Source organism: Callionymus lyra, chromosome 9 (genome assembly GCF_982586985.1).
Source record: "Callionymus lyra chromosome 9, fCalLyr1.hap1.1, whole genome shotgun sequence".
Classification (NCBI taxonomy): domain Eukaryota; kingdom Metazoa; phylum Chordata; class Actinopteri; order Syngnathiformes; family Callionymidae; genus Callionymus; species Callionymus lyra.
The window spans coordinates 29,585,640-29,608,824 of record NC_141826.1 but is presented as its reverse complement, the minus strand read 5'-3'; the positions used below and the strand labels follow the sequence as shown (position 1 = coordinate 29,608,824).

The 23,185-nt window shown below is 37.7% G+C and overlaps 2 protein-coding genes across 3 annotated transcripts in view; one reads left to right on the top strand and one right to left on the bottom strand.

Moving 5' to 3' along the window:
* Positions 1–18,256, bottom strand: part of zdhhc9 (zDHHC palmitoyltransferase 9) — an 18,589-nt gene extending 333 nt beyond the window's left edge. Inside the window, exons 1-11 of one of the 2 annotated variants that reach the window (XM_087798812.1) lie at positions 17,899–18,037; positions 12,494–12,663; positions 12,231–12,396; positions 10,583–10,743; positions 7,106–7,264; positions 5,418–5,555; positions 4,864–4,909; positions 4,592–4,697; positions 2,364–2,467; positions 2,214–2,310; positions 1–816 (exon numbers count right to left, since the gene is read on the bottom strand). The exon at positions 1–816 is cut by the window's left edge and continues 333 nt beyond it. In XM_087798812.1, the coding sequence (XP_087654938.1) occupies positions 610–816; positions 2,214–2,310; positions 2,364–2,467; positions 4,592–4,697; positions 4,864–4,909; positions 5,418–5,555; positions 7,106–7,264; positions 10,583–10,673 (948 nt within the window). In that variant the 5' untranslated portion in view covers positions 10,674–10,743; positions 12,231–12,396; positions 12,494–12,663; positions 17,899–18,037 and the 3' untranslated portion in view covers positions 1–609. Of the gene's footprint in view, positions 817–2,213; positions 2,311–2,363; positions 2,468–4,591; positions 4,698–4,863; positions 4,910–5,417; positions 5,556–7,105; positions 7,265–10,582; positions 10,744–12,230; positions 12,397–12,493; positions 12,664–17,898 lie in introns of both variants that reach the window. The other variant, XM_087798811.1, reaches the window with a different exon arrangement.
* A 1,747-nt stretch (positions 18,257–20,003) lies between these two features.
* Positions 20,004–22,487, top strand: tyw2 (tRNA wybutosine-synthesizing protein 2). The gene is made up of 7 exons (XM_087798947.1): positions 20,004–20,105; positions 20,219–20,387; positions 20,456–20,645; positions 20,706–20,856; positions 20,919–21,028; positions 21,100–21,257; positions 22,024–22,487. The coding sequence occupies exons 1-7, from the start codon at positions 20,053–20,055 to the stop codon at positions 22,384–22,386; spliced, it is 1,194 nt and encodes a 397-aa protein (XP_087655073.1). The 5' UTR covers positions 20,004–20,052; the 3' UTR covers positions 22,387–22,487.
* The last annotated feature ends 698 nt before the right edge of the window (positions 22,488–23,185 follow it).

The following is a 23,185-nucleotide window of genomic DNA, read 5'->3' as shown; positions in this document are numbered from 1 at the left end:
ATCTGCTTCTCCAGAACACGTGGTAGATTTACTTCTTGTCTTCACGTTGTTCTTCGATGGATCTCGTAGTAAGAAGCTTTTCTTCTAATCAGACCATAAATGGACGTCCCAAGAAAAACATGATTACATTGAATCCATTACAAAGAGATTGAACCGACAAGCAGCTGCTCGTCTCGTCTTCTCTTCATTTAAGATAAGAAACAGCTTTTTTTAACACTGATTGAATTGAAGCTGAACATCTTCATCTCACACACATGCAGCGACTGAATCGTCTTCGCCGCAGGAAATGGAAGAGCAGGTTTAAAAAAGTGGGAGGAAAACATTGAACGCAGCGATTTGATTGGTTCAAAATGTGTCCAAAGCTACAGGTTCTCTTGCCCTCGTCTGAACCTTTGCATAGAGCATGTGGTGAGTGTGTCGGCTGAGTACATTTGAGTTACAGTCATAAATAAAGAAGACAATCATGTGATCTGCAGTCTCTTCCTACAAGACGATTCCATGCAGCAGTTTGTAGAAGACCACGAGTCCAGCAGGAGGACAGGAAGTCACCATTAGTTTCTCCTGCAACTGTCACCAGTGTGGGGGGTTAGTGGCGCCCCCTGCCTGCAGCTAATGGTTACTGTGTTTAGTGATCGACGCCTCGGCGTCTGTCTCGGGTGAAGCCAGAGGAGGGACGGGGTTGACGGCTGAACCTGGGTTCGCTGTCAAGGTGGAGAAACTTTCTGCCGAGTCAGCAACACTGGACTTGGTATCATCCAGGGTGGTCTGCTCGACGATGAGAGGACGAGGGGGCTTCTGAAGACACAGGACGGTCCGCTGCAACAACACAAACAACACTATGAAAGCTTTTGTGTAACTGTGTGAGTGAGCTATTGTGTGAGTGTGTTACTGTGTGAGTGTGTTACTGTGTGTGGATTTTCTAACATTTCTAAGTCATACTTTTAATTGTTATACATACCATACAAAATAAGGAATTATGCGTCTTTGGATTATTTCTTTGTTGTAACAACGTTTCTAGGAAATAATTGATTTATTGTTGCAAAGCCTGTTTATTCCACTTTTAAACCTGTGAGGAACATGTTGCACTGAACCATGTGACCACGATTGACATTTGAAGAAAGAAGACGTTGAGTTTAAAACTCTGGCAATGAAAGTTTCTGATTCTGAATCTGATAAGATGCGTTTCCCTACGAGGTACTGACGCAGTACTAGACTTGGTACTGAATTCTGTACTTTACCCGGCACTGGACGCAGGAATGAAAGTGGTACTTAAAGCAGTTTTAACATGGTTTAGTGGAAAACCAGCCTGAGTCTAATCCCAGGTTTTTTCCAGTCAAACATGGCAGATCATAATAAATAATTATAACCATTGTATTAATTTAGTGGTTTTTGGGAAACACAAAGACACTTTACAACACAGGATGAAAACACACAAGAAAAAGAGTTTGAACAAGTACAGAAAAGAAAATCACAAGTAAGAATTTTTGAACTAGTGGGTAAATGGAGAAACTGCTGACCACTGCGGCACTCGGGGTCCAGAAGCTCAATAGAGTCAAGAGCAAAATAAGATGTTTGACTAGAGTTTGTCACATGTTTCAGTCCAACATGTTCATGTTACGAGTTTATAAGTGGAAAAAACAGACTTTGCAACGATACAAGATTTATGTCCAAGAAACAAAGTTACAACAAAGAAATCATTGACAAAACACAGGAGTCTCCATTTGTGATTCTATGTTTGTGTGTATGTGTGTAGCTTTGTGTATATTTGTGTATATGTGTTTATCAGTGTCTGTATCTCTGTATATGTGTATGTTTGTGTATCTCAATATGTGTATCTCTGCATGTGTGTATATGTGTATGTTTGTGTATCTCAGTATGTGTATATTAGTGTGTGTATCTCTGCATGTGTGTATGTTTGTGTATCTCAGTGTGTGTATCTCTGCATGTGTATATGTTTGTGTATCTCAGTGTGTGTATCTCTGCATGTGTGTATATGTGTATGTTTGTGTATCTCAGTATGTGTATATTAGTGTGTGTATCTCTGCATGTGTGTATGTTTGTGTATCTCAGTGTGTGTATCTCTGCATGTGTATATGTTTGTGTATCTCAGTGTGTGTATCTCGGCATGTGTGTATATGTGTATGTTTGTGTATCTCAGTGTGTGTATCTCTGTTTGTATATGTGTGTAATGTCAATGTGGACCCAGGTCTCACCGGGGTCTGGGTTGGGGGGCTGCTTCCGGCTGAAGACGCACACGAGGCAGAAAAAGCGTTGAAATCCTCGGCCGTGACTCCTCTTCGGTCCAGAACACTGAGGAACCAGACGGGTCACTGACTGGACTCATGACCGGACGTCTCACTTACCTTGGGTAAGCGGGTCCACAGAGGACCTCACAGCAGTTTTTCATGAAGTTCTTATGACTGTACGGATTCTGGACTCGGTTCTTTCCTGACCAGGATCCTTTGATCTGCCAAAAGAACACAAGACAAAATAAGACACTAGTTTTTAGTTTATCTTTTGCCAACCAATTAAAAACAGACTCTTGTGAAGACTCTTTCTCTGGCTTATAGTTTATTTAAAAGCTGCATTTATAGAAAATTCTCGCTTAGAGATCTTTAACTTCTCTGACTGACTTGTCATCTGATCCTGCGACTGATCCACTGAAGACCAGCAGCAATAATGCAGGTAAACTCTAGAGTGATAAAGAAAACTCCCTTTTCAAGAAGTAGGATAAAATATATTTTCTAACATAATAATGGAGGCACTTATCTAAGGAAAGTAAATATTTTGCTGTGGTACAGGTCGATTAGCTGAAGATGCATCTTCACGTATTTTAATTCTGTAAATATTTAAAATAATTACATTTAAAAGGTTCAGAAATGAAGGCGGTTGATGTGAGGATTAATAACCACTTCCTCCTGCTGCATCATTCTTTGTGTCAGGAAATGACATTTAAAAATCTTCTTATAACTTCATTTTAATATGATATTAGCCAAGTATGAGAATAATAAAATAATAAATACACATAAGTCTGAAAGAATTAGAAGTGGCCCTTCTTCAAGCCTGTGGCGCCCTCATGCGGTCATACCGAGAGTTTCAACATTTAAAAGATGAACAGAAGGATGTTTCAGACTTTAAATAATTCTTACTGTGAGGGTTTGTTATAGAAGATAGATCGTTGAACTTTATTAATCATGCCTGTATCTGGACGTTCATCAACAACCACCAGGTTGGTTTAAAACCTAACAAAGCACAAGAATCTTCACCTTTTCCTGAATCCCTGCAGTTTTTTCTCTTGTGTACAAATACAGTTGAGCTTCGTTATTGTTTGAACGTAAAGAAATGAGGGCAACATTCCAGGGAGAGAAAGGTTTTGAATAAATCATAAAAACAAAAGCACGACTGCATCTAAACGCCTCAAACTGCTGCTCTGAGCTGAGGGTGAACAGAAACTAACTGAACACAAGACAACATGACGTTTAATTCTCGCTCACGACGGCGCGTCTGCTTCCCATCAATGTTGTCTCAACATCAGTCACTGCTGATCCATTCAAACGATCAATAATTATTTCTGTCTTTCCTCCCCAGAGCAGCAATAACGCAACAGAAAAACATCTGCCGAAGACGATGCTGAAGGTTTTTGACCAATTTAGACTTTATTCAAGTTGTATTTATTTCTAGTATCTTCTAGTCAACCTTTGATATAACTTTGACTCGTATTTGTGATATTTTTTCTTCAAAATAAAACAAAAAATTATGGAAATAAATAAATATATCTTGTGTCACCATATTTCAATCCCTTCATATCTAGACCCTGAAGTTAAAGTGACTGATGTATTAGGTGTATTTCATACATACACAAGTATGAGGATAATACAATAATAAATACATGCTTCAAAAAACAAACCAAGTAAGTAATAGTTATGCTGCACGTTTCCACCTCCGTCCATGAGTTGTGAACGAGGCGGTTCTGTCGTCAAGGAAACAGAACTCTGGACTTAAAAGTTGTCGTGTTTAAACCTGTGTGTGTTTATCTTTCCAGCCACGTGAACCTAAGAGTCTGAACATTAACCCGTCACCAATAAAAACCTCATCTTCAACCAACTCACCTGCACCAGGATTATTGATCTTTACACATTAAAGGAGTGCTTTGTTTTCAATGAGCTGCCTGGAGGTCAAAGTATCATGTTTATGATAGAAACACAAATCTGCTCGTATTCATGACATCAGAACATGATGTGTTTTTAGGGCAATAGTGTCTTCATTTCCACAACAACATTTTTGAACATGTTTTCATGAAAGAAATGTGTCAAAACACAATTATGAACTAAAAAAGCACCAAGAAAGTGCATACTTCCCCCAAGAATCTCAATTAATAAAAACAGTAACCAAAACTGCAAACTGTTTTTTAAGAATTGTACCCACAGAAGGAAAAAATAAAAGAATCATTGGTGGATGATTGATGGTGTTTGTAACGTCATAAACAGTTATTGCAACACATTGACTCGTCCTGATCATTTGAACATTGTGTCTCATGAAGTGTTGAACTGGTTCAGAACAGTTGAAGTTACAACCTAAGCTTGTGACTTACATCTTCATTGGTGGTCTGGTTGAGAGAGATCAGGTAGGTGTGGAAGCCCGTCAGTCCCACCACTGACCACAAGGTGAAAAAACACACCAGCGTCTCCAGCACAGTTTGTCCAGTTAAGTAAAGCAACAGAAGAAGAAACAGAGCCGAAGCGGCGACAACGACTATTGTCAAGACAAATATCACGAGAGAAGATATTAGTTCCACGATAAGGCAGGAGGGATCTGGAGCTCAATTGTAAACCATGATTGATTGACAAGTTAAAAGGATATGTTCCAGGAGTTTCCTTCAGCGTATTCAAGAAGCCGTTGTCGACTGAACCTACAAACACAAGCAAACATTAGGTTAATTTAAAGTCCTACAGATTCTTGACTCCTGGTCTGAACGAGATGTTCCTGCTTTTTATGTTGAAAACAAACCGCAGGCAATTATTCAATGATTCAAATTCTAATACACAGAAAAAATGTGTCATATATTGTCATATATATATATATATATATATATATATATATATAAATATATATAGTTGAGTTATATATTCCAGAACTTTCATTAATTATACATTTAAATGACTACTCCACAATAAATACATATAAATATATACATAAACAAACAAGAAAAGTTCACCTCACTTTGAAACCATCAAAACCTAAAGTGACAAAAATATTTTTGGAAACATGTATATTTACATAATTTGCGTGTTTCATATAAAAAAAAGATATAATTCTTACAAGTCAATGTTAGCATGTGTTAGCATGTGTTAGCTTTAGTAACAACATCAGTATTTTATCATTAGTTTAAATGAAGTCTTTGAAAACACGATACTCACGCATGACCACATGGATGATGTCGAAGGTGAAGATGTAGATCGTGAGCAGAGACAGCGACAGAGTGAACAGATAAAAGTATCTGTAGTTCCTCTTGCCCACACAGTTGCCAACCCAGGGACAGTGGTGGTCGAAACGATCTGCAGACCAAAGTCATTTCACATCAAAACCTCAACAAAAAGGTTGATAAGAACTCAGCTAATCATAGAACTGATAAAAATAAATCCAATCCAATGTTTCTGTTGTAGTACTTTGTACTTCACTTTCTGCAATGCTGTGATCTAATTTTAGATTTTTCCATCTCCGGGAACAGAGCCAGCTGAGAGCAGGTGACAATAGTGATAAATAATCTTCTTCCGCAGCAAACAAGTCAAATATAATACATCCAAAAAATAGCAAATGAAAGTTGATGTAGTGCGAGTGTGAAGCACAGGTTAGTGACCAGAACATAATTTCTGGAGAAACACATTAACAGAAGAACACAACAAAAACACACAACTTTAAATGAGCAAAGATATGTCTTTCATCAACACATGATGCTGCACAAGAGCAGAAATGAGTTTGTTGAGCAAATATTACTTCCAGACAAAAGATCTACGATTGGCTTCAGATTCTTGTGAGTCACTAGAAATATCCTCCAGCATCAACAAATCTTCTTTCAAATCTGAGTCATGATCTTGAAAAGAGCGACAAGTGTGTCTGGCAGGTGCTACAGATGAACAGTGTTCACAGTGACTGAGCATTTCTTTCTCTGAGGCTCCAGTGTCTCCTTGTCGTCTCCTGCTGCCTTCAAACACATTCCATCACAACAGCTCAATGGAGGCGGAAACACACACACTGATTATGACACACACACACTGATTATGACACACACAGCATCCAAATATTTGCTCGGATTGAAAACACTCAACGTTTGCAGAGTTTAGTGCAATATCACAAATCCAAGTGAGAAAGTTTGTTCAAGACAATAGAGCAGCAAATATTTCAACTTCCATTTTGAGACAAAGCAGTTCAACTCAAAGCATAGAAAAAAAAAGAAATTCCCACTTTTAAAAGATTCTTTAACCTGAAACTCCCTCTTTATGTCATGATGAATACATTTATTCTCAAACATTCTATATATATTTTTTATTATATATACATAATGTTTTTTATGTTTATTCTCGAAAATTATGTGAAGGTTCAGTTTAAATTTCAGTTTAAAATTCAGTTTGAAATTCAGTTTAAAATTCAGTTTAAAATTCCCTTCACACTTGAATGTCCAAGAAAGGAAAGACATTGTCGTTCCTGACATTAATGAACCGCGACGAGCAAATATCAATCCATCGACTTCATCTGCTGGCTTTGATGATATGAAGAGCAAAACTGCTTTGGCAGGGAATGGATTGTAAAAAAAATGAAATGAAATTATATTTTTAATATTTAAATATTGAAGCTTTAGATTAACTAGTGTAAGATTCAGATTTACATTCACACTGTATAAGGTGAATGTTTTCATCCATTAGAATAGATTTTGACATATTTTGACATATTTATACTTCATGAGATGGACTACTTAAAAAAATGACCTTTGATAGTCACACAATACAACAAAAATGTACACAGTCCTGTTTAAATGTTCTATGACAACATGGCACAAATACATGAGTCTGGGATGTTCCTCATGAGGTAGAACTTCTTCACGACTCACCCACACAGTTGTCACAGATGCTGCAGTGAGAGGCTCGCGGCGGTCTGAAGATCTTACAGGTGTAGCAGTATTTCAACTTGACGATCTGGTTGTTTATCTGAACGTTTCTGATACGTGGAGGCGGACGCTGTCCTGCTGGAACGTTGCCATTGGCTGCTTCTGTATGAGAAAAACAGTTTTTACAGAGAGACATTTTCACAGCAGGAGTTCAAATCGATTAAAACGTTAATTTCCTTCTTAAAAACTATTTTTATTTTAATTCATTTTATGTTATTCTGACGTATGAACCTGTTAAAAAATGATATTTTTGAGCTTATATCAATTTTGTTAGAGATTTGTTAAAAAAAGTCGTTTATTATTTCATCCTGTTCCTGACTTTTATTTGTGTTTCCTGACATTTATAAGAAAAATGTTTTCATTCTTAACTTCCAGTTAATTCCAGGTTTCATACCATTGAAACAAAGTTTAAGGGTGCAAACAAATAATAATTGATGGGATTGTTTTATGTAAAAAGTAAAATCTTATGATTGTGTTTGATTGAAAATAGTAAAAAAAAAAAAGTTGAATTTTTTTTATTTCTTATTTCAATTAAACTCAATCTATGGCTAAAGCAGGAACTGACCGGACGAGGAGAAGATGAAACGTGAGTCAATGCAAGTGTTTGTTAAAGGAACAGACATCAAGTCATGCACAACAGAAGTATTTATAGTATTCAGTGGGTAATTACCCATCATCCATTTGGTGAGAGACGACACCAAGTACTCACTTTCGGAGAGAACTAACCTAGTTACCTTTGCTACTGCAAACGTCTACGTGTGGTCGAGTAAATGAACAGCCTGCCAGCAAGAAACCAAATGATAGTCAAAAATTATAGTCAAAAATTATAGTCAAAAATTATAGTCAAAAATTATAGTCAGGTTCTTCACTAGCAGCTCACAACCAAACACACTGTGTTTACGTTTGTCGTCTCTCTCGTGAGGCTGACACTCCCCTGACGAGCTGCTGAACCACAGCTTCCAGCGTCACGTGCTTGGGTGGTGAGAGCGGATCGGCTCACGAGACACTCTGAGCACTGTCTCTCGTGGCTCTGGTGTCCAGTCTACCCGGTCTTCTCGTGGCTCTGGTGTCCAGTCTACCTGGTCCTCTCGTGGCTCTGGTGTCCAGTCTACCTGGTCCTCTCGTGGCTCTGGTGTCCAGTCTACCTGGTCCTCTCGTGGCTCTGGTGTCCAGTCTACCTGGTCCTCTCGTGGCTCTGGTGTCCAGTCTACCTGGTCCTCTTGTGGCTCTGGTGTCCAGTCTACCTGGTCCTCTCGTGGCTCTGGTGTCCAGTCTACCTGGTCCTCTTGTGGCTCTGGTGTCCAGTCTACCTGGTCCTCTCGTGGCTCTGGTGTCCAGTCTACCTGGTCCTCTCGTGGCTCTGGTGTCCAGTCTACCTGGTCCTCTTGTGGCTCTGGTGTCCAGTCTACCTGGTCCTCTCGTGGCTCTGGTGTCCAGTCTACCTGGTCCTCTCGTGGCTCTGGTGTCCAGTCTACCTGGTCCTCTTGTGGCTCTACCTTGTCGCTGGCTTCTTCCTCCTCAGGATGATCCGCAGGAACCAGATGTAAAAATGTTCTAATGAAGGACCCGTTGGCAGCACCGGAGATGATCCGTAGCCACGGGCTTCGGGTTCATCTTAGTCGAGGATAGAGGGCTCTTCTGAGAACCACCGAAAATCATCAAAAATCATCAAACCCAGAAGCCTCAAACTCCAAGGGACTCCATGTATAAACAAAGCGTGATTACAGCTGGAGGAGTGAAGCCATTATTACGTCATAATAGACTCTCGTAACCTCTCATTCGCCCAGATTTCAGCGCAGCTCTTTAAAGTAATAAGTTTAAAACATGTTCATGACAAGAGTAAGATTCTGTCACTAGAGTTGATCAGTGGTTGATCTTTACATCCTTCCACCCTGAGTCACCAGCAGCTCCTGAGGTTCTAACTTATGTCAAGCATTTTTGATGAGGATAGAACTTTTGGACCTGATCATTTTGAAAGTAGCTTGTGAAGCAGAAAAGTGTGGAACCTTTGGTTTGTATTGACATTTATATCTGAAAGATCATCATTGAGTTGTTGTTTCAGAATGAACATGTATTTCACATCATTCAATTTAAACATTTCGGTTACAATTAAAATCACAAAAATCACATTCCAGACAAATATTTCAGTTGCTGTGAGAAATTTGGAATTCAAATCCATCTCACAGCTCAAGTACACAAGGATCATTTATGTGTGGAATATATGAAAATCATTCGGGTAATGAATGACTCGTCACTGACAGGAAGTGATGCCTTTCCCTCGAGCAGTAATGTCTCATTACATCCCCGGAGGATAAATCTAGCTTTAGGAGGACAGAAGAGCTGCAGCAACATTATCCGGATCACAACTGGATTCTACATACGTGTCCTTCCTTCTGCTGCTGGTATAACAACAATTATCCAAAACATATTTAGCAGCAGAGAGAAGATTCAAGCAGTTGTGAAAAGACAATATTTTCATGAATCCATGTCAGAGCTGCACGGCATTCATTCAATTCATCTCATGGCTCCTATGTTTAGCCTAAACAATATATAAATGTATATTACTTCATTGGAACTATAATGAAACATAGCACGCAACATTGTTGACAAAAACATAAAAGTATGTTGTGGTTTAAAACTAAACACTTTGGTAAAATGTATCTAATTTGTATTGATGAGAAAAAGTTATTGTTTCATCTTGTTTATTAATTCTTTGGTTTTTCTGACTCTGGAAATAAGAGAACAAACCTTCACTGCATCACAATAATACATGTGTATTATGTGTCGACCATGACAAGGAAACAGTTCAATCAACAAGATAATCTAGAAATGAATCAAAAAGACGTATTTTCTCTATATATCTGTTATTTTCTCCTGTTTCTCTTTCACTGCTTATCAAGCTGTGTTTGCTCTGGATAATGTGACTCTGGATCTGTTGAAATAAAGTGTGTAAACAAAGGAAGCACATCTACTTTAAGAGGCTGAACAAACAAATCAACCTCTAATGAAGGAAAACCATGAAGGCTTCGTGTTTCCAGGATAGTATCAGAAATGTGACATGAATGTGTTGCTTTGGCTCTGATTCATGTTCTTAAACAACTGAAGATTCCATTGTCTCCGGAGACAATAGTTGTGTAGTTGTTGCCAGTTGTCGTGCAAACCTGGATCATTATCGGGAAGAACATTCTTTGAACAACAGGCTCATCTGTGAATATGTAATTATTCCTGGTTAAAATGGTGCCAAGATAACTGCTCTTTTTAGATAAACTTTTATTGGGATGCAAATGACAATTGTGTTTTGGATCTGTTTGGTCCTACTTTGAAACCCGTCTGATGTTACAACCGTTAGTTACTGCTCTGGCATTTTATAAAGATCGAGTTTTCTTCTCCATGTTATGCCAACTTTTCCTCTAAACTCACCTATTTCCATCTCGATGAAGGTGGCCTCCTCAGGGCGAGCCCGTGGAAGAACCCCGGGGTCACTGAAGCTGGTCCTCAGCAACATGGCCATGACGAAGAGGAAGAGCAGAGCTGCGAACACTGGGATGGCAGGGGATAGATGGAGAGCCAGGTATGGACATCTGCAGGAGAAATACAAAGTAAAAGATTAAACGTCTCATTTGAAGTCATTCAAAACACAGAAAATGTTCCTTTTTGTCAATGGTTGTGTGTGGTTGTGTGTCTTTGTGTGTGGTTGTGTGTCCTGAGACACACTGGTGTCCTGTCCAGGGTGTCCCCCACCTCTCGCCCGATGAAACTGGGATAGTCTCTAGCCCTCTGCGACCCCCAAAGGAAGCGGCAGAAAATGAATGAATGAATAGTAAAAAAATAAATGTTAGTAATATTTCTATGGATTTATACTTAATTTCTCCTACTCAATACTCGGCATGTTCAGTCCTGCCCTATATTATTCATCAGCAATGTTTGGAGGTGTTCAGCTGGACTTCCAATAGTTCCTGAGCTAAAACTGGAACTATGATGTGAAACTGAACTGCAAAACTGAAATTAAATGACTTTCTGACTCGATACAGACTCTCTCTCCCTCTCAGTGAACTCATCTCTGAAGCTGTAAGAGTTGCCAGATTGACCATCATTCTGAGATTCCAGGTATCGTTACAAAGATCTCATACACAGGACAGAGAATCTTGTAACGTGAGCATGAATTCAGTGAGGATTCAAGAGCCAGAGGCTACACAGGTCTTTCTTTTCTGCTACAGGATCAAAAATAAAAGAATTAAACCACAAAGCTGCTCAGAATGGACTGATGTGAAGGTCAAACTGAAGAACTGCAGCACCGTCCTCACACTGGGGCCCCTTTTGAGGTCAGAGTAAGACTGACCTGTAGTGTTTCGACAGCCAAATATAAACTAGTACTTTGTTCCTATTATTAATTATTTTCAACTCTAAATATGAATTGCTTAAGTGTTGTTAGAATTTCTTGTACATCTTGTATCACTTGTGTTGTCTCTGGGTCAAAGGTCAAAGAACCCCCGGCTTCCAAAAACACATATGCAGTGGTGGAGGTCGTTCACTTTGACCCACAGACAACACAAGGGATAAAAACATAAATAATAATTTGAATATAATATATTTAATGACGACTAGATTCAAATTCATTAAATTCAATAAAAACATTTTTCATTACTTGTTGTCAATTGTCACATTTTTCCGTTATATTTATGTCATGTTTCTTCAAAACAATATGAGCCTCTTGGGAAATATAACCACCTTTTCTCTGATGTGTTTTAACTGAAACTCTGTTGTGACATCAGACCAGGAAGTCAAAGCACCGACCAGGTGGTTAAGAATACCTGAGCTCTGAGAACACATGACACCTGCTCGACTGGTCGGAGCAGTTTTCATGTGTTTTTGAGTCAGTGACGCTCGATACATGGATCACATTTACATCAAAGATAACGTGTGTTGATCCCATTCATTCATTTATTTTCTCTTATTCCTTATGGGGGTCACAGGGTTGGGGGACTGGAGTGAGAGGGACACCCTGGACAGGACGCCAGCCTGTCTCAGGAAACACAAAGACACACAACATTCACACACACACTTATACCTATAGTTCTCAACCTCTGTATGTTTTTACACTGTGGGAGGAAAACCAATGTCATGAAATGATTCATTGAGTCGAGTCATCAGACTTCCACTTCCTTCCTGGACGGAACCATTTCCTGCTGGAGCAACAAGTCACTGCAGGTCAAGTCACTCCTGGTCGTCACGATCTAGTTTAAAATAAAAATGGTAAAAATTCTATTAAGATTGTTATCATGTAAGACTCTCTAAATAATAAAACTCTTATAATATACACTTGAAACTGACATTATTTCTTCATTGAACACAAGGCAGCGTCTTGGTCTCGGATGAGGAGCCAGAACGAGTGAAGAAGCTTCAGTTCAAAGGTCAAGAGAGTTCTTTAGGGTTAGAGTTCTTCAGGACCTGAACTCTGAGGGAGTTTAAGATCCAAGAGGTTTTCAACCGGGAAACAGAAACTAAAGGAAGGACAAGAAACCAAGTCACTTGTGAAAGAACAAATGTTGCAACTTTGACAGATAATATTAGGAGTCGTTCAACAGACATTGACCCTCAAGACTTTCTGTAAATCAAACCAGAGGAAGTCAAGTTGCAGCACGGACTAGTTTTTGTTGTATTACTTTGTGAAAGAAAAGATATCCGAATAGGTAAGTTTTTGAAAGCTGTTGAAAATCCTTGGCCTACAGACGAACCCCAGGTACCAGGTGCACTTGAAAGAATGAAATTGTCTTTATATTTGGATTCATTTGGATTCTTCTGACTAACCCTAAAAGAGATTAATCATCAAAAACCCAACACAGTAGATCTTGAAGCTCAACTTTGACCTCAATATTTTCATCGTACGATATGAACCGTTACCATAACAACACGGACACAAACCAGTCATCATTCCAGTGATTAAATCATGTCCAGCTGCTGATGTTGGGGTCAACAGTTTGAAGGTTAAAGTTCAACTGTGAAGGTGACATTCACACAGAGACTCAACAAAATGAGGAATGAACAAAAAAATGATTGAATTTTGTTTTATATTAATGGTTATAACTGAAAAACGTTGAGGATTCTTTTGAAAATGGTAACAATTGATTTATAACAATGTGTTTTTTTATGTGTCACAACTGAAGGTTGTACGTTATTGTGAACATGTGTAAGAAAGTCTGACTTTTTTGTTTCGCTCGCCTCGTAACCTGTGAGTTTGTTTGAAAAATGTTTGAAAAGAGACAGTGAGTCTTATAGTGCAGAAAATATGGTTTTCCTCAACAAGCACTTCTGCGAGCGATGAGGTCATTTGTCGTCTGAAGCTGTGATTCAAACATGAGTGACTTCATGCTCGACCAATGAAACGATCAGATCTGGACATGAGTCAGTGATCGTCTTTTTCAACCAGTTCAAGCTACATTTTCTTTCATATGCTTGTTTACTATTACTACAGTTTTTGGTTCATTTTGGGGGAAGACGAGTGACGTTTATTTTGAGTAAATTAGAAGTAAAAAGGTGACAAAGTTAGCTAAGTGAGAAAAAATGCTGAGTAAGTAATGTTGAATATGTTTATGCCATTTTTTCTTGGGGACACAGTTGCTGTATTATTCATATTCTTTGTGAAAAAAATACAAATTGTCAGAGAATATAAATATCTTAATAATATAATATAATAATAATAGATTGTGTTAAAAAAAAGAAAAAAAAAAGGTTAGAAATGAAATGTCTACAGAAGCCACACATTTGTTCTTGCATTCGATGATTTTCAGTCACTTCAACTATTGCTGGTCAGAGTTAGAAAGGACGATAAATCTTGTACGAACAAGCAGTTAAAGTTAAGGTAAAAATAAAACCTAGGCAATATCGTCGCTGTGCAGTCTTGAGAAAATACAGTCTCAGACTAAAAAATGACATTATTGGTTCCAGATCCTCAGAGTTCATCAGACAAAGAAACAACCTGGAGCGTGTGATTCAAGGCAGATGTTCCTCTGGAGAACTTTCAGAGAGTTGGTCTGGTTTATGGAACTCTCTACCTGAGAAGGTTAAACTGATACAACCTTCAAGGATTTCATGAAAAGATCGAAATGAAGCTTCTGAGCGCCTACAGCTGCCGACTCTAGAAGATAAGCCTGTTGTCATGAAATCTTCTTTTGTCTCTTTCTTAATTGTAAGTGTTTGCATATGGATTTTGTATTATATTGTACATTATGTTCTGTTTAATAAATGTAATTCCATTGCCTTGTTAAATCATGGCCAAGTGACTACAGATGAAAACTAGCCTTTTGGCTTATTCTGGCTTTTTAAACCTTGTGTTCTATGAAATGTTCACCTTTTAAATAAACTCATTAGTTGATGGAACTTTGGTCAAACTCCTGAATACTCAGACAGAACTTTTTCAACTTGTTTACTTAAACAAAACTTAAACTTAAATAAGACCTTTTAACATTTCATTTCAAAAGGACTTAGATTGAGATTAATTGATTTATAACGTCTACCATGGACTACAGACATAGACTTGAAAAGATCTCGTTCATTCTTCTAGAAAAGAAGAAAAGAGAACAAAGGGCTGCAGATTTTTGATGTAAACCGAGCTGCTATTGGTCGCTGAGCAGGGATGAGAAAGATCTGATTGGCTGGCAGGGCGCGGGGGTGGGATCAGCATCAGATGAAACTGATGCAGCATCCGAGCTAACATCCGTCATGAAGCTAAAAACATCCAATATGAAGCTAACAACATCCGTCATGAAGCTAACAACATCCAATATGAAGCTAACAACATCCGTCATGAAGCTAACAACATCCAATATGAAGCTAACAACATCCGTCATGAAGCTAAAAACATCCAATATGAAGCTAACAACATCCAATATGAAGCTAACAACATCCATCATGAAGTTAACAACATCAGTTTTGAAGCTAAAAACATCCGTCATGAAGCTAAAAACATCCGTCATGAAGCTAAAAACATCCAATATGAAGCTAACAACATCCAATATGAAGCTAACAACATCCGTCATGAAGCTAACAACATCCAATATGAAGCTAACAACATCCAATATGAAGCTAACAATTTTTTATAGTTGTTAAGACATTTCATGTTCAAGTCTTTCCTCGTTGTGTTCCTCAGATCTCAGGACCGACTCAAGATGTTGCTCAAGGTTCTGACTCTGAGGATCTGGAGTGAGTTTGTTCACTTGGCCTTCATCAAAGTTCTTTGTCTGCTTGACTCATGGAGGATCAATGTTTCAACTTTTCACACGAGAACTTCTTCTCGTAGTAATCAACCCTTGTTGCAATAATTGCGAATTATCGAATTGCGATTATTTTTAATATTGCGATCGCGATTTAATATGCAACTCTTTTTTCAATTTCCTTTTTTATGCATTTTTCTCTAATACAATAATAATTCCTTTTACAGTAAACTTGTGACTTTTAAGATACACTTATTAAGCCATTTTTAAGATTAAGGCAAATAAATTAAACATTGAAATAAATGAAGGTTTATTTAAGTATATTTATATATATATATATATATATTATGCTATATATGCTATATTATGTTAATAATAAATCACACAAACTTCAGTGCAGAGCAAAAACAAGTTTAAACTCATCTTCAAATGAAACTACTGTGATACAAAATAATTGATCACTTTGGATTGTGTGATTGTACAAGGTAATACACTTTGGAGTACACACACACAAACACACAAACGAAGTTTCGCCAGCAGTACACGTCTCAATTCAAATTTACAAACCGATGTCGGGAACACTTAAGGCTCAGTTCGATTCTCAGTTTGAGCCTTAAACACTCAACCCTAACCCTTCGTTCACGTGTAGGTGGAGCCGAGGCCCGATTCTACTGTAGGTGAAGTGTGAGGTAACCCTTCTAGAGGAGTGAGGTCAGAGTGTGTTTCAGTCACAAATGTGAGTGTTCTACACGACGGCCCAAAAATCAAATAAACACAATATTAATTAATAGCGCAACCTTTACAATATGAAAAATCTCATTTTTAATAATCGCGATGATATCACAAATGTGATCGTGAGTCGTAGTCCAGTCCAACATGAATGGACCTCGGTGACCCCGATCCAGACTCAGCCTCTAAATCAGAGTACCCGGAGTAAACCCACACTATATCTCTGACCACTAAAGTGTGTTTTTTGAACTGCTTCTGTTCCAGATCACAGTGAACATGAGGACGAGTGTTGAGACGAGAAACAGACGTGATGATGTCACTGAAGCTCCAGGAAGAGAAGATTCTGCAGACGAGTCCATTAGCTTCGTCACAGAGCTGAGATCAGATGTTCTGGTTCAAGGCAGGAACAAATGTAGAAGCTTTGCTTTAAAATCCAGGCTCATTATTTTAAAGACTCGAGTTCTTCTCCACTAATGACTCCATCATGTCGCGGTCGAACTGCTGATGCAGCAAAATCAGTTTTTGGTTTCCTAGGCCAGAGACGAGCGGCTCATCAAACATTCAACACCAGGAACTCCAGGCCGACGTTGACCGTCGTGCAGAAGGTAAAAGTGGAAACAAAGGATCGGCTCAAGATTCGCTCGGAGACGAGTCGGCTTTCGACTCAACCTCCCAGAATTCCCATCTTTGCCCACGAGTAACAAAGAATGAACGTCTTGCTAGCATTAGCTCAACATACAAAGTAAGAGCCTTGTTGTTCCATTCTTATCTTAAAACAGGAAACTCTTATCTTATGAAGCAGGATCACTGAACTTCTAGCCTTGAGATCAACACCTGCACAGGTTGTAAGTGTGAACAGAAATGCTCGCAGGCGTCGGTATGTTACGATAGTTGAGGAGGAAGATTACGATGTTATTTTATAAAAGTTGTGTCTTTTGTTTCAAAGCCTTTAAACTGAAACAAATTTGTGAATATGAATGTAAAATAAAAAAAGTTAATTATAGATGATTGTGAATAAAAATGATCACTACATGATTTATAAATGTGTACATAAAATATGAACTTGTACATAAACCATATAAATGTGTACATGTATTTATAAATGTTTACATAAAAAAATAATGTGTTCATTAATTTATAAATGTGTACATGTATTAATAAATATGAATTTGTACATTAATTTATAAATATGTAAATGAATTTATACATTTGTACATTTGAACACATACATGAAATAAAAAGAATGAATGAATAAATAAACAGATGAATACATTAATAAACAGAAGAATAATTAAATTAATAAACAGATGGAAAAACAGAAAGAAAGATGGATGAACAGATGAATGAAATATACGAAGAGATAAATAAAAAGAACAGTTAAATGAAATAAATAAACAGATGAATAAATTAAATAAACAGATGAATAAATAAATAAATACACAGATGGATAAGCAGAAAGAAAGATGGATGAACAGATGAATGAAATATACGAAGAGATAAATAAAAAGAACAGATAAAGATAAAGAACAGATACATTAAATAAATAAACAGATGAATAAATAAATAAATACACAGATGGATAAACAGAAAGAAAGATGGATGAACAGATGAATGAAATATACGAAGAGATAAATAAAAAGAACAGATAAATGAAATCAATAAAATAAAATAAATAAATAGATGAATAAATAAATAAACAGATGAATAAATGAAATAAAAAGAAGAATAAATAAATACACAGATAAACAGAAAGAAAGAAGGATGAACAGATGAAATAAAAAGAAGGTTCAGACTCACTCGAAGGCGAAGAAGAGCGAGCAGGTTCCCAGGATCAGGACCACCGTGAGGTAAAACACTCCCTTCTGTCGCGCCATCATCACTCGACCATCGCAACAGAACGTGTTTTTTCCCGGAAGCTTCTCCCATTTTCGCACCTTTCTTGCGATCATCACCGCAGACATGATGAAGAATCTCTCCTCACGCGCACGACGACACAGATTTGGACATTTTTCCTCCCAGACTCACATCATCTTCTGTGGATCCCACGAGCAAAACCTTCCATCGCTGGGATTCAAACCTTCATCTTTGATGGACTCACGTCACGAACAGGATCAACAATAAATGGCAGAAAAGCTTGAAGCAGTTTTTCAATGGAGGCGCAAACACGCCTTGAGCCTCTTCTTAAAGGGCCAGCGCTCCTTTTAAAGGGCCAGCGCTCCTTTTAAAGGGCCACAATGACTTCAACACTTTTAACACTTTTAACACTTTATTAATATTATCCCGAGATTTCTCAGGATTAAAAGATGAAACATTTCACAGCAATGAAGAAAAATTGTTTTTGTTTTTCTACATGTTTAATCTTATTTATACAGAGTGACTTGATGGTTGAAGAACATCTTCTTACTGCTGGATTATTGTGTTTGATGTTATTGTGTTTAATGTAATGGTGTTTGATGTTATTGTGTTTGATGTTATTGTGTTTGATGTTATTGTGTTTAATATTATTGTGTTTAATGTTATTGTGTTTAATGTTATTGTGTTTAATATTATTGTGTTTGATGTTATTGTGTTTAATGTTATTGTGTTTAATGTTATTGTTTTTAATGTTATTGTGTTTAATGTTATTGTGTTTAATGTTATTATGTTTAATGTTATTGTGTTTAATGTTATTATGTTTAATGTTATTGTGTTTGATGTTATTGTGTTTAATGTTATTGTGTTTGATGTTATTGTGTTTAATGTTATTGTGTTTAATGTTATTGCGTTTAATGTTATTATGTTTAATGTTATTGTGTTTAATGTTATTGTGTTTAATGTTATTATGTTTAATGTTATTGTGTTTGATGTTATTGTGTTTAATGTTATTGTGTTTGATGTTATTGTGTTTACTGTTATTGTGTTTAATGTAAGTGTGTTTAATGTTATTGTGTTTAATGTTATTGTGTTTACTGTTATTGTGTTTAATGTTATTGTGTTTAATGTTATTGTGTTGAATGTTATTGTGTTTAATGGTATTGTGTTTGATGTTATTGTGTTTAATGTTATTGTGTTTAATGTTATTATGTTATTATGTTATTGTGTTTGATTTTATTTACAACTTTAATGAAATGTCTGTCATGTCTTTGCGTTATTTTCACCTTGTATTCTATTAATATGTATTCTTTTCATTCTAAGCATAAACAATTGTATCTTTACAGATTTTTGATTATTTAGTATTTTTAGTTCAATATGAGACGCACTGACGACATGTTCAGGGTGTCTCACGCCTCTCGCCCGGAGTAGCTGGGACAGACATGTTGTCCTGAAGATACTCTTGACGAAGATTAAAACATTTGTTCAACGTTCTTTAAGAGAAACTCTTTTGCAACCATTCAGTGAATTATTGAATAAACATCTGCTGCAGCCACGAGCAGAAACAAAGATCAATGTAAGGAAGTCATTTGTATTTATATATATTTATATAATGTCTGAATGTTTTATATTTTCCACGAAGAAAATACTATCAATACTGTTTATTTCATGCTTGTGTAGAGGAAACTACAGTTTATTGTGTAATCATTGCAACAGAAGGTTTACCAGGTTCAACAAATAAAAAATATAGTTTCTATTTTTCTAAGAATATTAAATATGACAAAGGTTTTGGGTTTTTTTTCAGTCAAGATGGCGCCATCTACTGGCACACATTTGAACTACGTTGTGTTCATTTAGTATTTTTAAATAGCTGTGAAATAGATTAATGTATAATAAAATGTATACAACATGGTTTAATGAAATACCAATAATATTAATAATATTCATTTAATCAAAAAAGAAAAATCTATTTATCTATAAAGTGATCGTCTGATGGTGTCTCATAACAAAGACTCCGCCGGAAACACCGCAGATCGTTGTTGGTTCCTCTTCATCACAGTCCGCCTGACAGACGTCGAACTTAGACGTGAATCGTGTTTAATGGAAGAAATCTTGTGTCTTCGTGTTTCACTGCAACAAGTTCAAACTTTCAGGTAAAACCTTTATCGGATTTCGTGAAAAACGATTAGCATTTAGCATGTTAGCTTCTGTGCATTTAAAAAGAACAAACGAGTCGATCGCAGATGTTTTTGTTTTTGTTTGGTAGGAAGTGTCTCCAGGCTCGAGGTCTTTTGGACAGAAGCTCGTGTTTATTGAAGGAACCTTCAGGAACTGTTCTTCTACCAGTAGTTTGTTCTTCAGAGTCACAGCTGGACCTTCAGAGTCTCAGAGCTTCTGTGGGATCTGACAGCATCTGTGACCTGGTCTGGACTCGGGTCAGTAAACGGACGATTATCGAGATATTTCTGCAGCGGAAACGATTTAAATCTGTCTTTTCTCACAGTCTTCACGGCCGAGAAGGAACAATGGAGGAGCATGTGCTCTTGAGAGAAACCTGCAGGAGCTTCTGGACGCTTGTGGCGAGAGATGGACTGAAGAAGTTCGGAGAGATGTTCCCAGAACCTTCCAGAGACATGGAGACCTGGTGCTGCTGGGAGACCAGTGTTTCACGCTGCCCTTGTGGAAGAAAATGGGTAAATATGCTGAACGTACTGAAGCTTGAAAGCTTTGTACTAAACTTTGAATGTTTCCAGATCACAGTCTCTGGACTTTAGTCGCCAAAAGTCTCGGAGCCAAACGTGTGGCGAGGAAGAGTCGCATCTCCAGTGATGGCTTTCGATCTCCAGCAGTGACCATGTTGTTAGGAGACCACAGCTGGGTCAAGCACGTGGACAATAACATCAGGTACGAGCGCCAGACGATAGAAATAAAATATAAATCAACATTTCAATCTATTTTTGTTTCAGTTATGAGTTTGACGTCACCAAGAGTATGTTCTCCGCTGGAAACATCACAGAGAAGCTCAGAGTGGCAGGATTTGACTGCACTGGGGAGACGGTGGTTGACTTGTACGCCGGTGAGAGACTCTTGTCATCAAAGTGTTTCTTATGTCTCATGAGTCGAGCTCTAGAAGTGGTGTTTGCTCAGGTATCGGTTACTTCACGCTTCCATACCTGGTTCATGCTGGAGCTGCTCATGTTCACGCCTGTGAGTGGAATCCTGACGCAGTCACGGCTCTTCTGAAGAACCTGGAAGCCAACGGAGTGAAGGAACGCTGCACGATCCACCGCGGAGACAACAGACGAGTAACTTGATCTTTCACTTCTTCTCGGTTCATCAGTCTGTACATGTCGAGCAGATAAGATCGTGATCAGTAAAGTTCAACGTTAGAAATGTTCTTTGGTATCTTAGTACAAGTTTCACATGAAAAGATTCAAAACTAAACATTTATAAAAATGCACTTTAACATAGTAAAGAGTAAATTTGACATTTACAATAATTTTGTGTTTATAAGTCATTGCTGAGCGAAAGAAACTGTTGTGGAGGTTCTGGTTTGGATCGAGACTCCTTGAGTCAGAACTGAACCTGTTTTCAGATTCACTTGTTTTTCTTGGAGGGAAAGAAGTCGCTAAAAATAGAAATTATTGTGTGGCACAGTTTTTGTACATTTTATAACTTAACCTGAAACGATGACTTCAGATTCAGAAACGGCTTCTTTCCATCAGACTGCTGGATGAAATATAACTTTAGATATGAAATTATTAAAAAAAATATTATTTTTAGAAATTGAGACACAATATTTACTAAACTACATGTCAATACCAGCCGTGAGTAAATGTGAAAAATGAGTTATTCTACATTAGCACTAATGTGTCAATAATCAGTCAAAACATTTTTCACATGAAATCCTGAATATAACTCCCTCTAGCGGGCTTCACAGGGAGGTGCATCATTGTCAGGGTGATTTTTTTTTTTTTTACATGAGTTTCTAATGAAATGTTTGGTTATATTTACTCAGAGAAACCTTGAAACAAACATGTGATATTATCTCTCACTGTGATAATACCTCAGGTCCAGCTCAGCGACGTCGCCGACAGAGTCAACCTGGGCCTGATCCCGAGCTCCGAGGACGGCTGGTCTGTCGCCTGCCGGCTGCTCAAGAGAAGAACTGGAGGAGTTCTACACATTCACCAGAACATCTCTGGACCTTCACCGAGTGTTCGCTCGCTCGCAGCCGGTGTTTCTGGGAAGAAATCTGAGAGAGCAGCCTGGACTCTCTGGGCTGACGATGCAGCCAATCGGGTCGCCTCATTGTTACAGGAAGTGACGGCGGCGTCCTGGAGAACGTCTGTCCTGCACGTAGAACACGTGAAGTCGTACGCACCTCGTGTGCACCATGTGGTTCTGGACCTGGACTGCAGGCCAAGTTCTTAGACATGTGAACCACTGGATCCTGGGTCAGATAAAGGTTCCTAGTTTAGATGTATATTTATTTTTGAAATATAAAAGTTTGAAATAAAGATGGAAATCCTCGACTCCTTGAGCGGCTTTATGTAAATGAAAGTCTATAATTGTTTAACTCTTGATCTCAAACATTTGTATCAGTTCAGTTCTTAACTCGTCGTTACCATGACATCGATTATAATGTTGACAACTTTAGACTCACTAAACAACACACTTAACGGATCTTTATATGAGGAATGAATTATTTTTAAGTATACTTTGATATGTTTGTTTGATAATAGTCCATGATGTGTGTGTTGTTGTGATATATGACTCTATTGTATCATCAGTGTGTGTGTTGTTGTGATGTGTGACTCTATTGTATCATCAGTGTGTGTGTTGTTGTGATGTGTGACTCTATTGTATCATCAGTGTGTGTGTGTGTGTTGTTGTGATGTGTGACTCTATTGTATCATCAGTGGGTGTGTGTGTTGTTGTGATGTGTGACTCTATTGTATCATCAGTGTGTGTGTGTGTTGTGATCTGTGACTCTATTGTATCATCAGTGTGTGTGTTGTTGTGATGTGTGACTCTATTGTATCATCAGTGTGTGTGTGTTGTTGTGATGTGTGACTCTATTGTATCATCAGTGTGTGCGTGTGTTGTTGTGATCTGTGACTCTATTGTATCATCAGTGTGTGTGTTGTTGTGATGTGTGACTCTATTGTATCATCAGTGTGTGTGTGTTGTTGTGATGTGTGACTCTATTGTATCATCAGTGTGTGTGTGT

Bases quoted from the DNA above. Each gene is read 5' to 3' on its own strand.
- tyw2 (XM_087798947.1), top strand. From the start codon at position 20,053: ATGGAAGAAATCTTGTGTCTTCGTGTTTCACTGCAACAAGTTCAAACT. The intron at 20,106-20,218 runs GTAAAACCTTTA...TTTGTTTGGTAG, and splicing joins CAACAAGTTCAAACTTTCAG to GAAGTGTCTCCAGGCTCGAG. The intron at 20,646-20,705 runs GTAAATATGCTG...GAATGTTTCCAG, and splicing joins GCCCTTGTGGAAGAAAATGG to ATCACAGTCTCTGGACTTTA.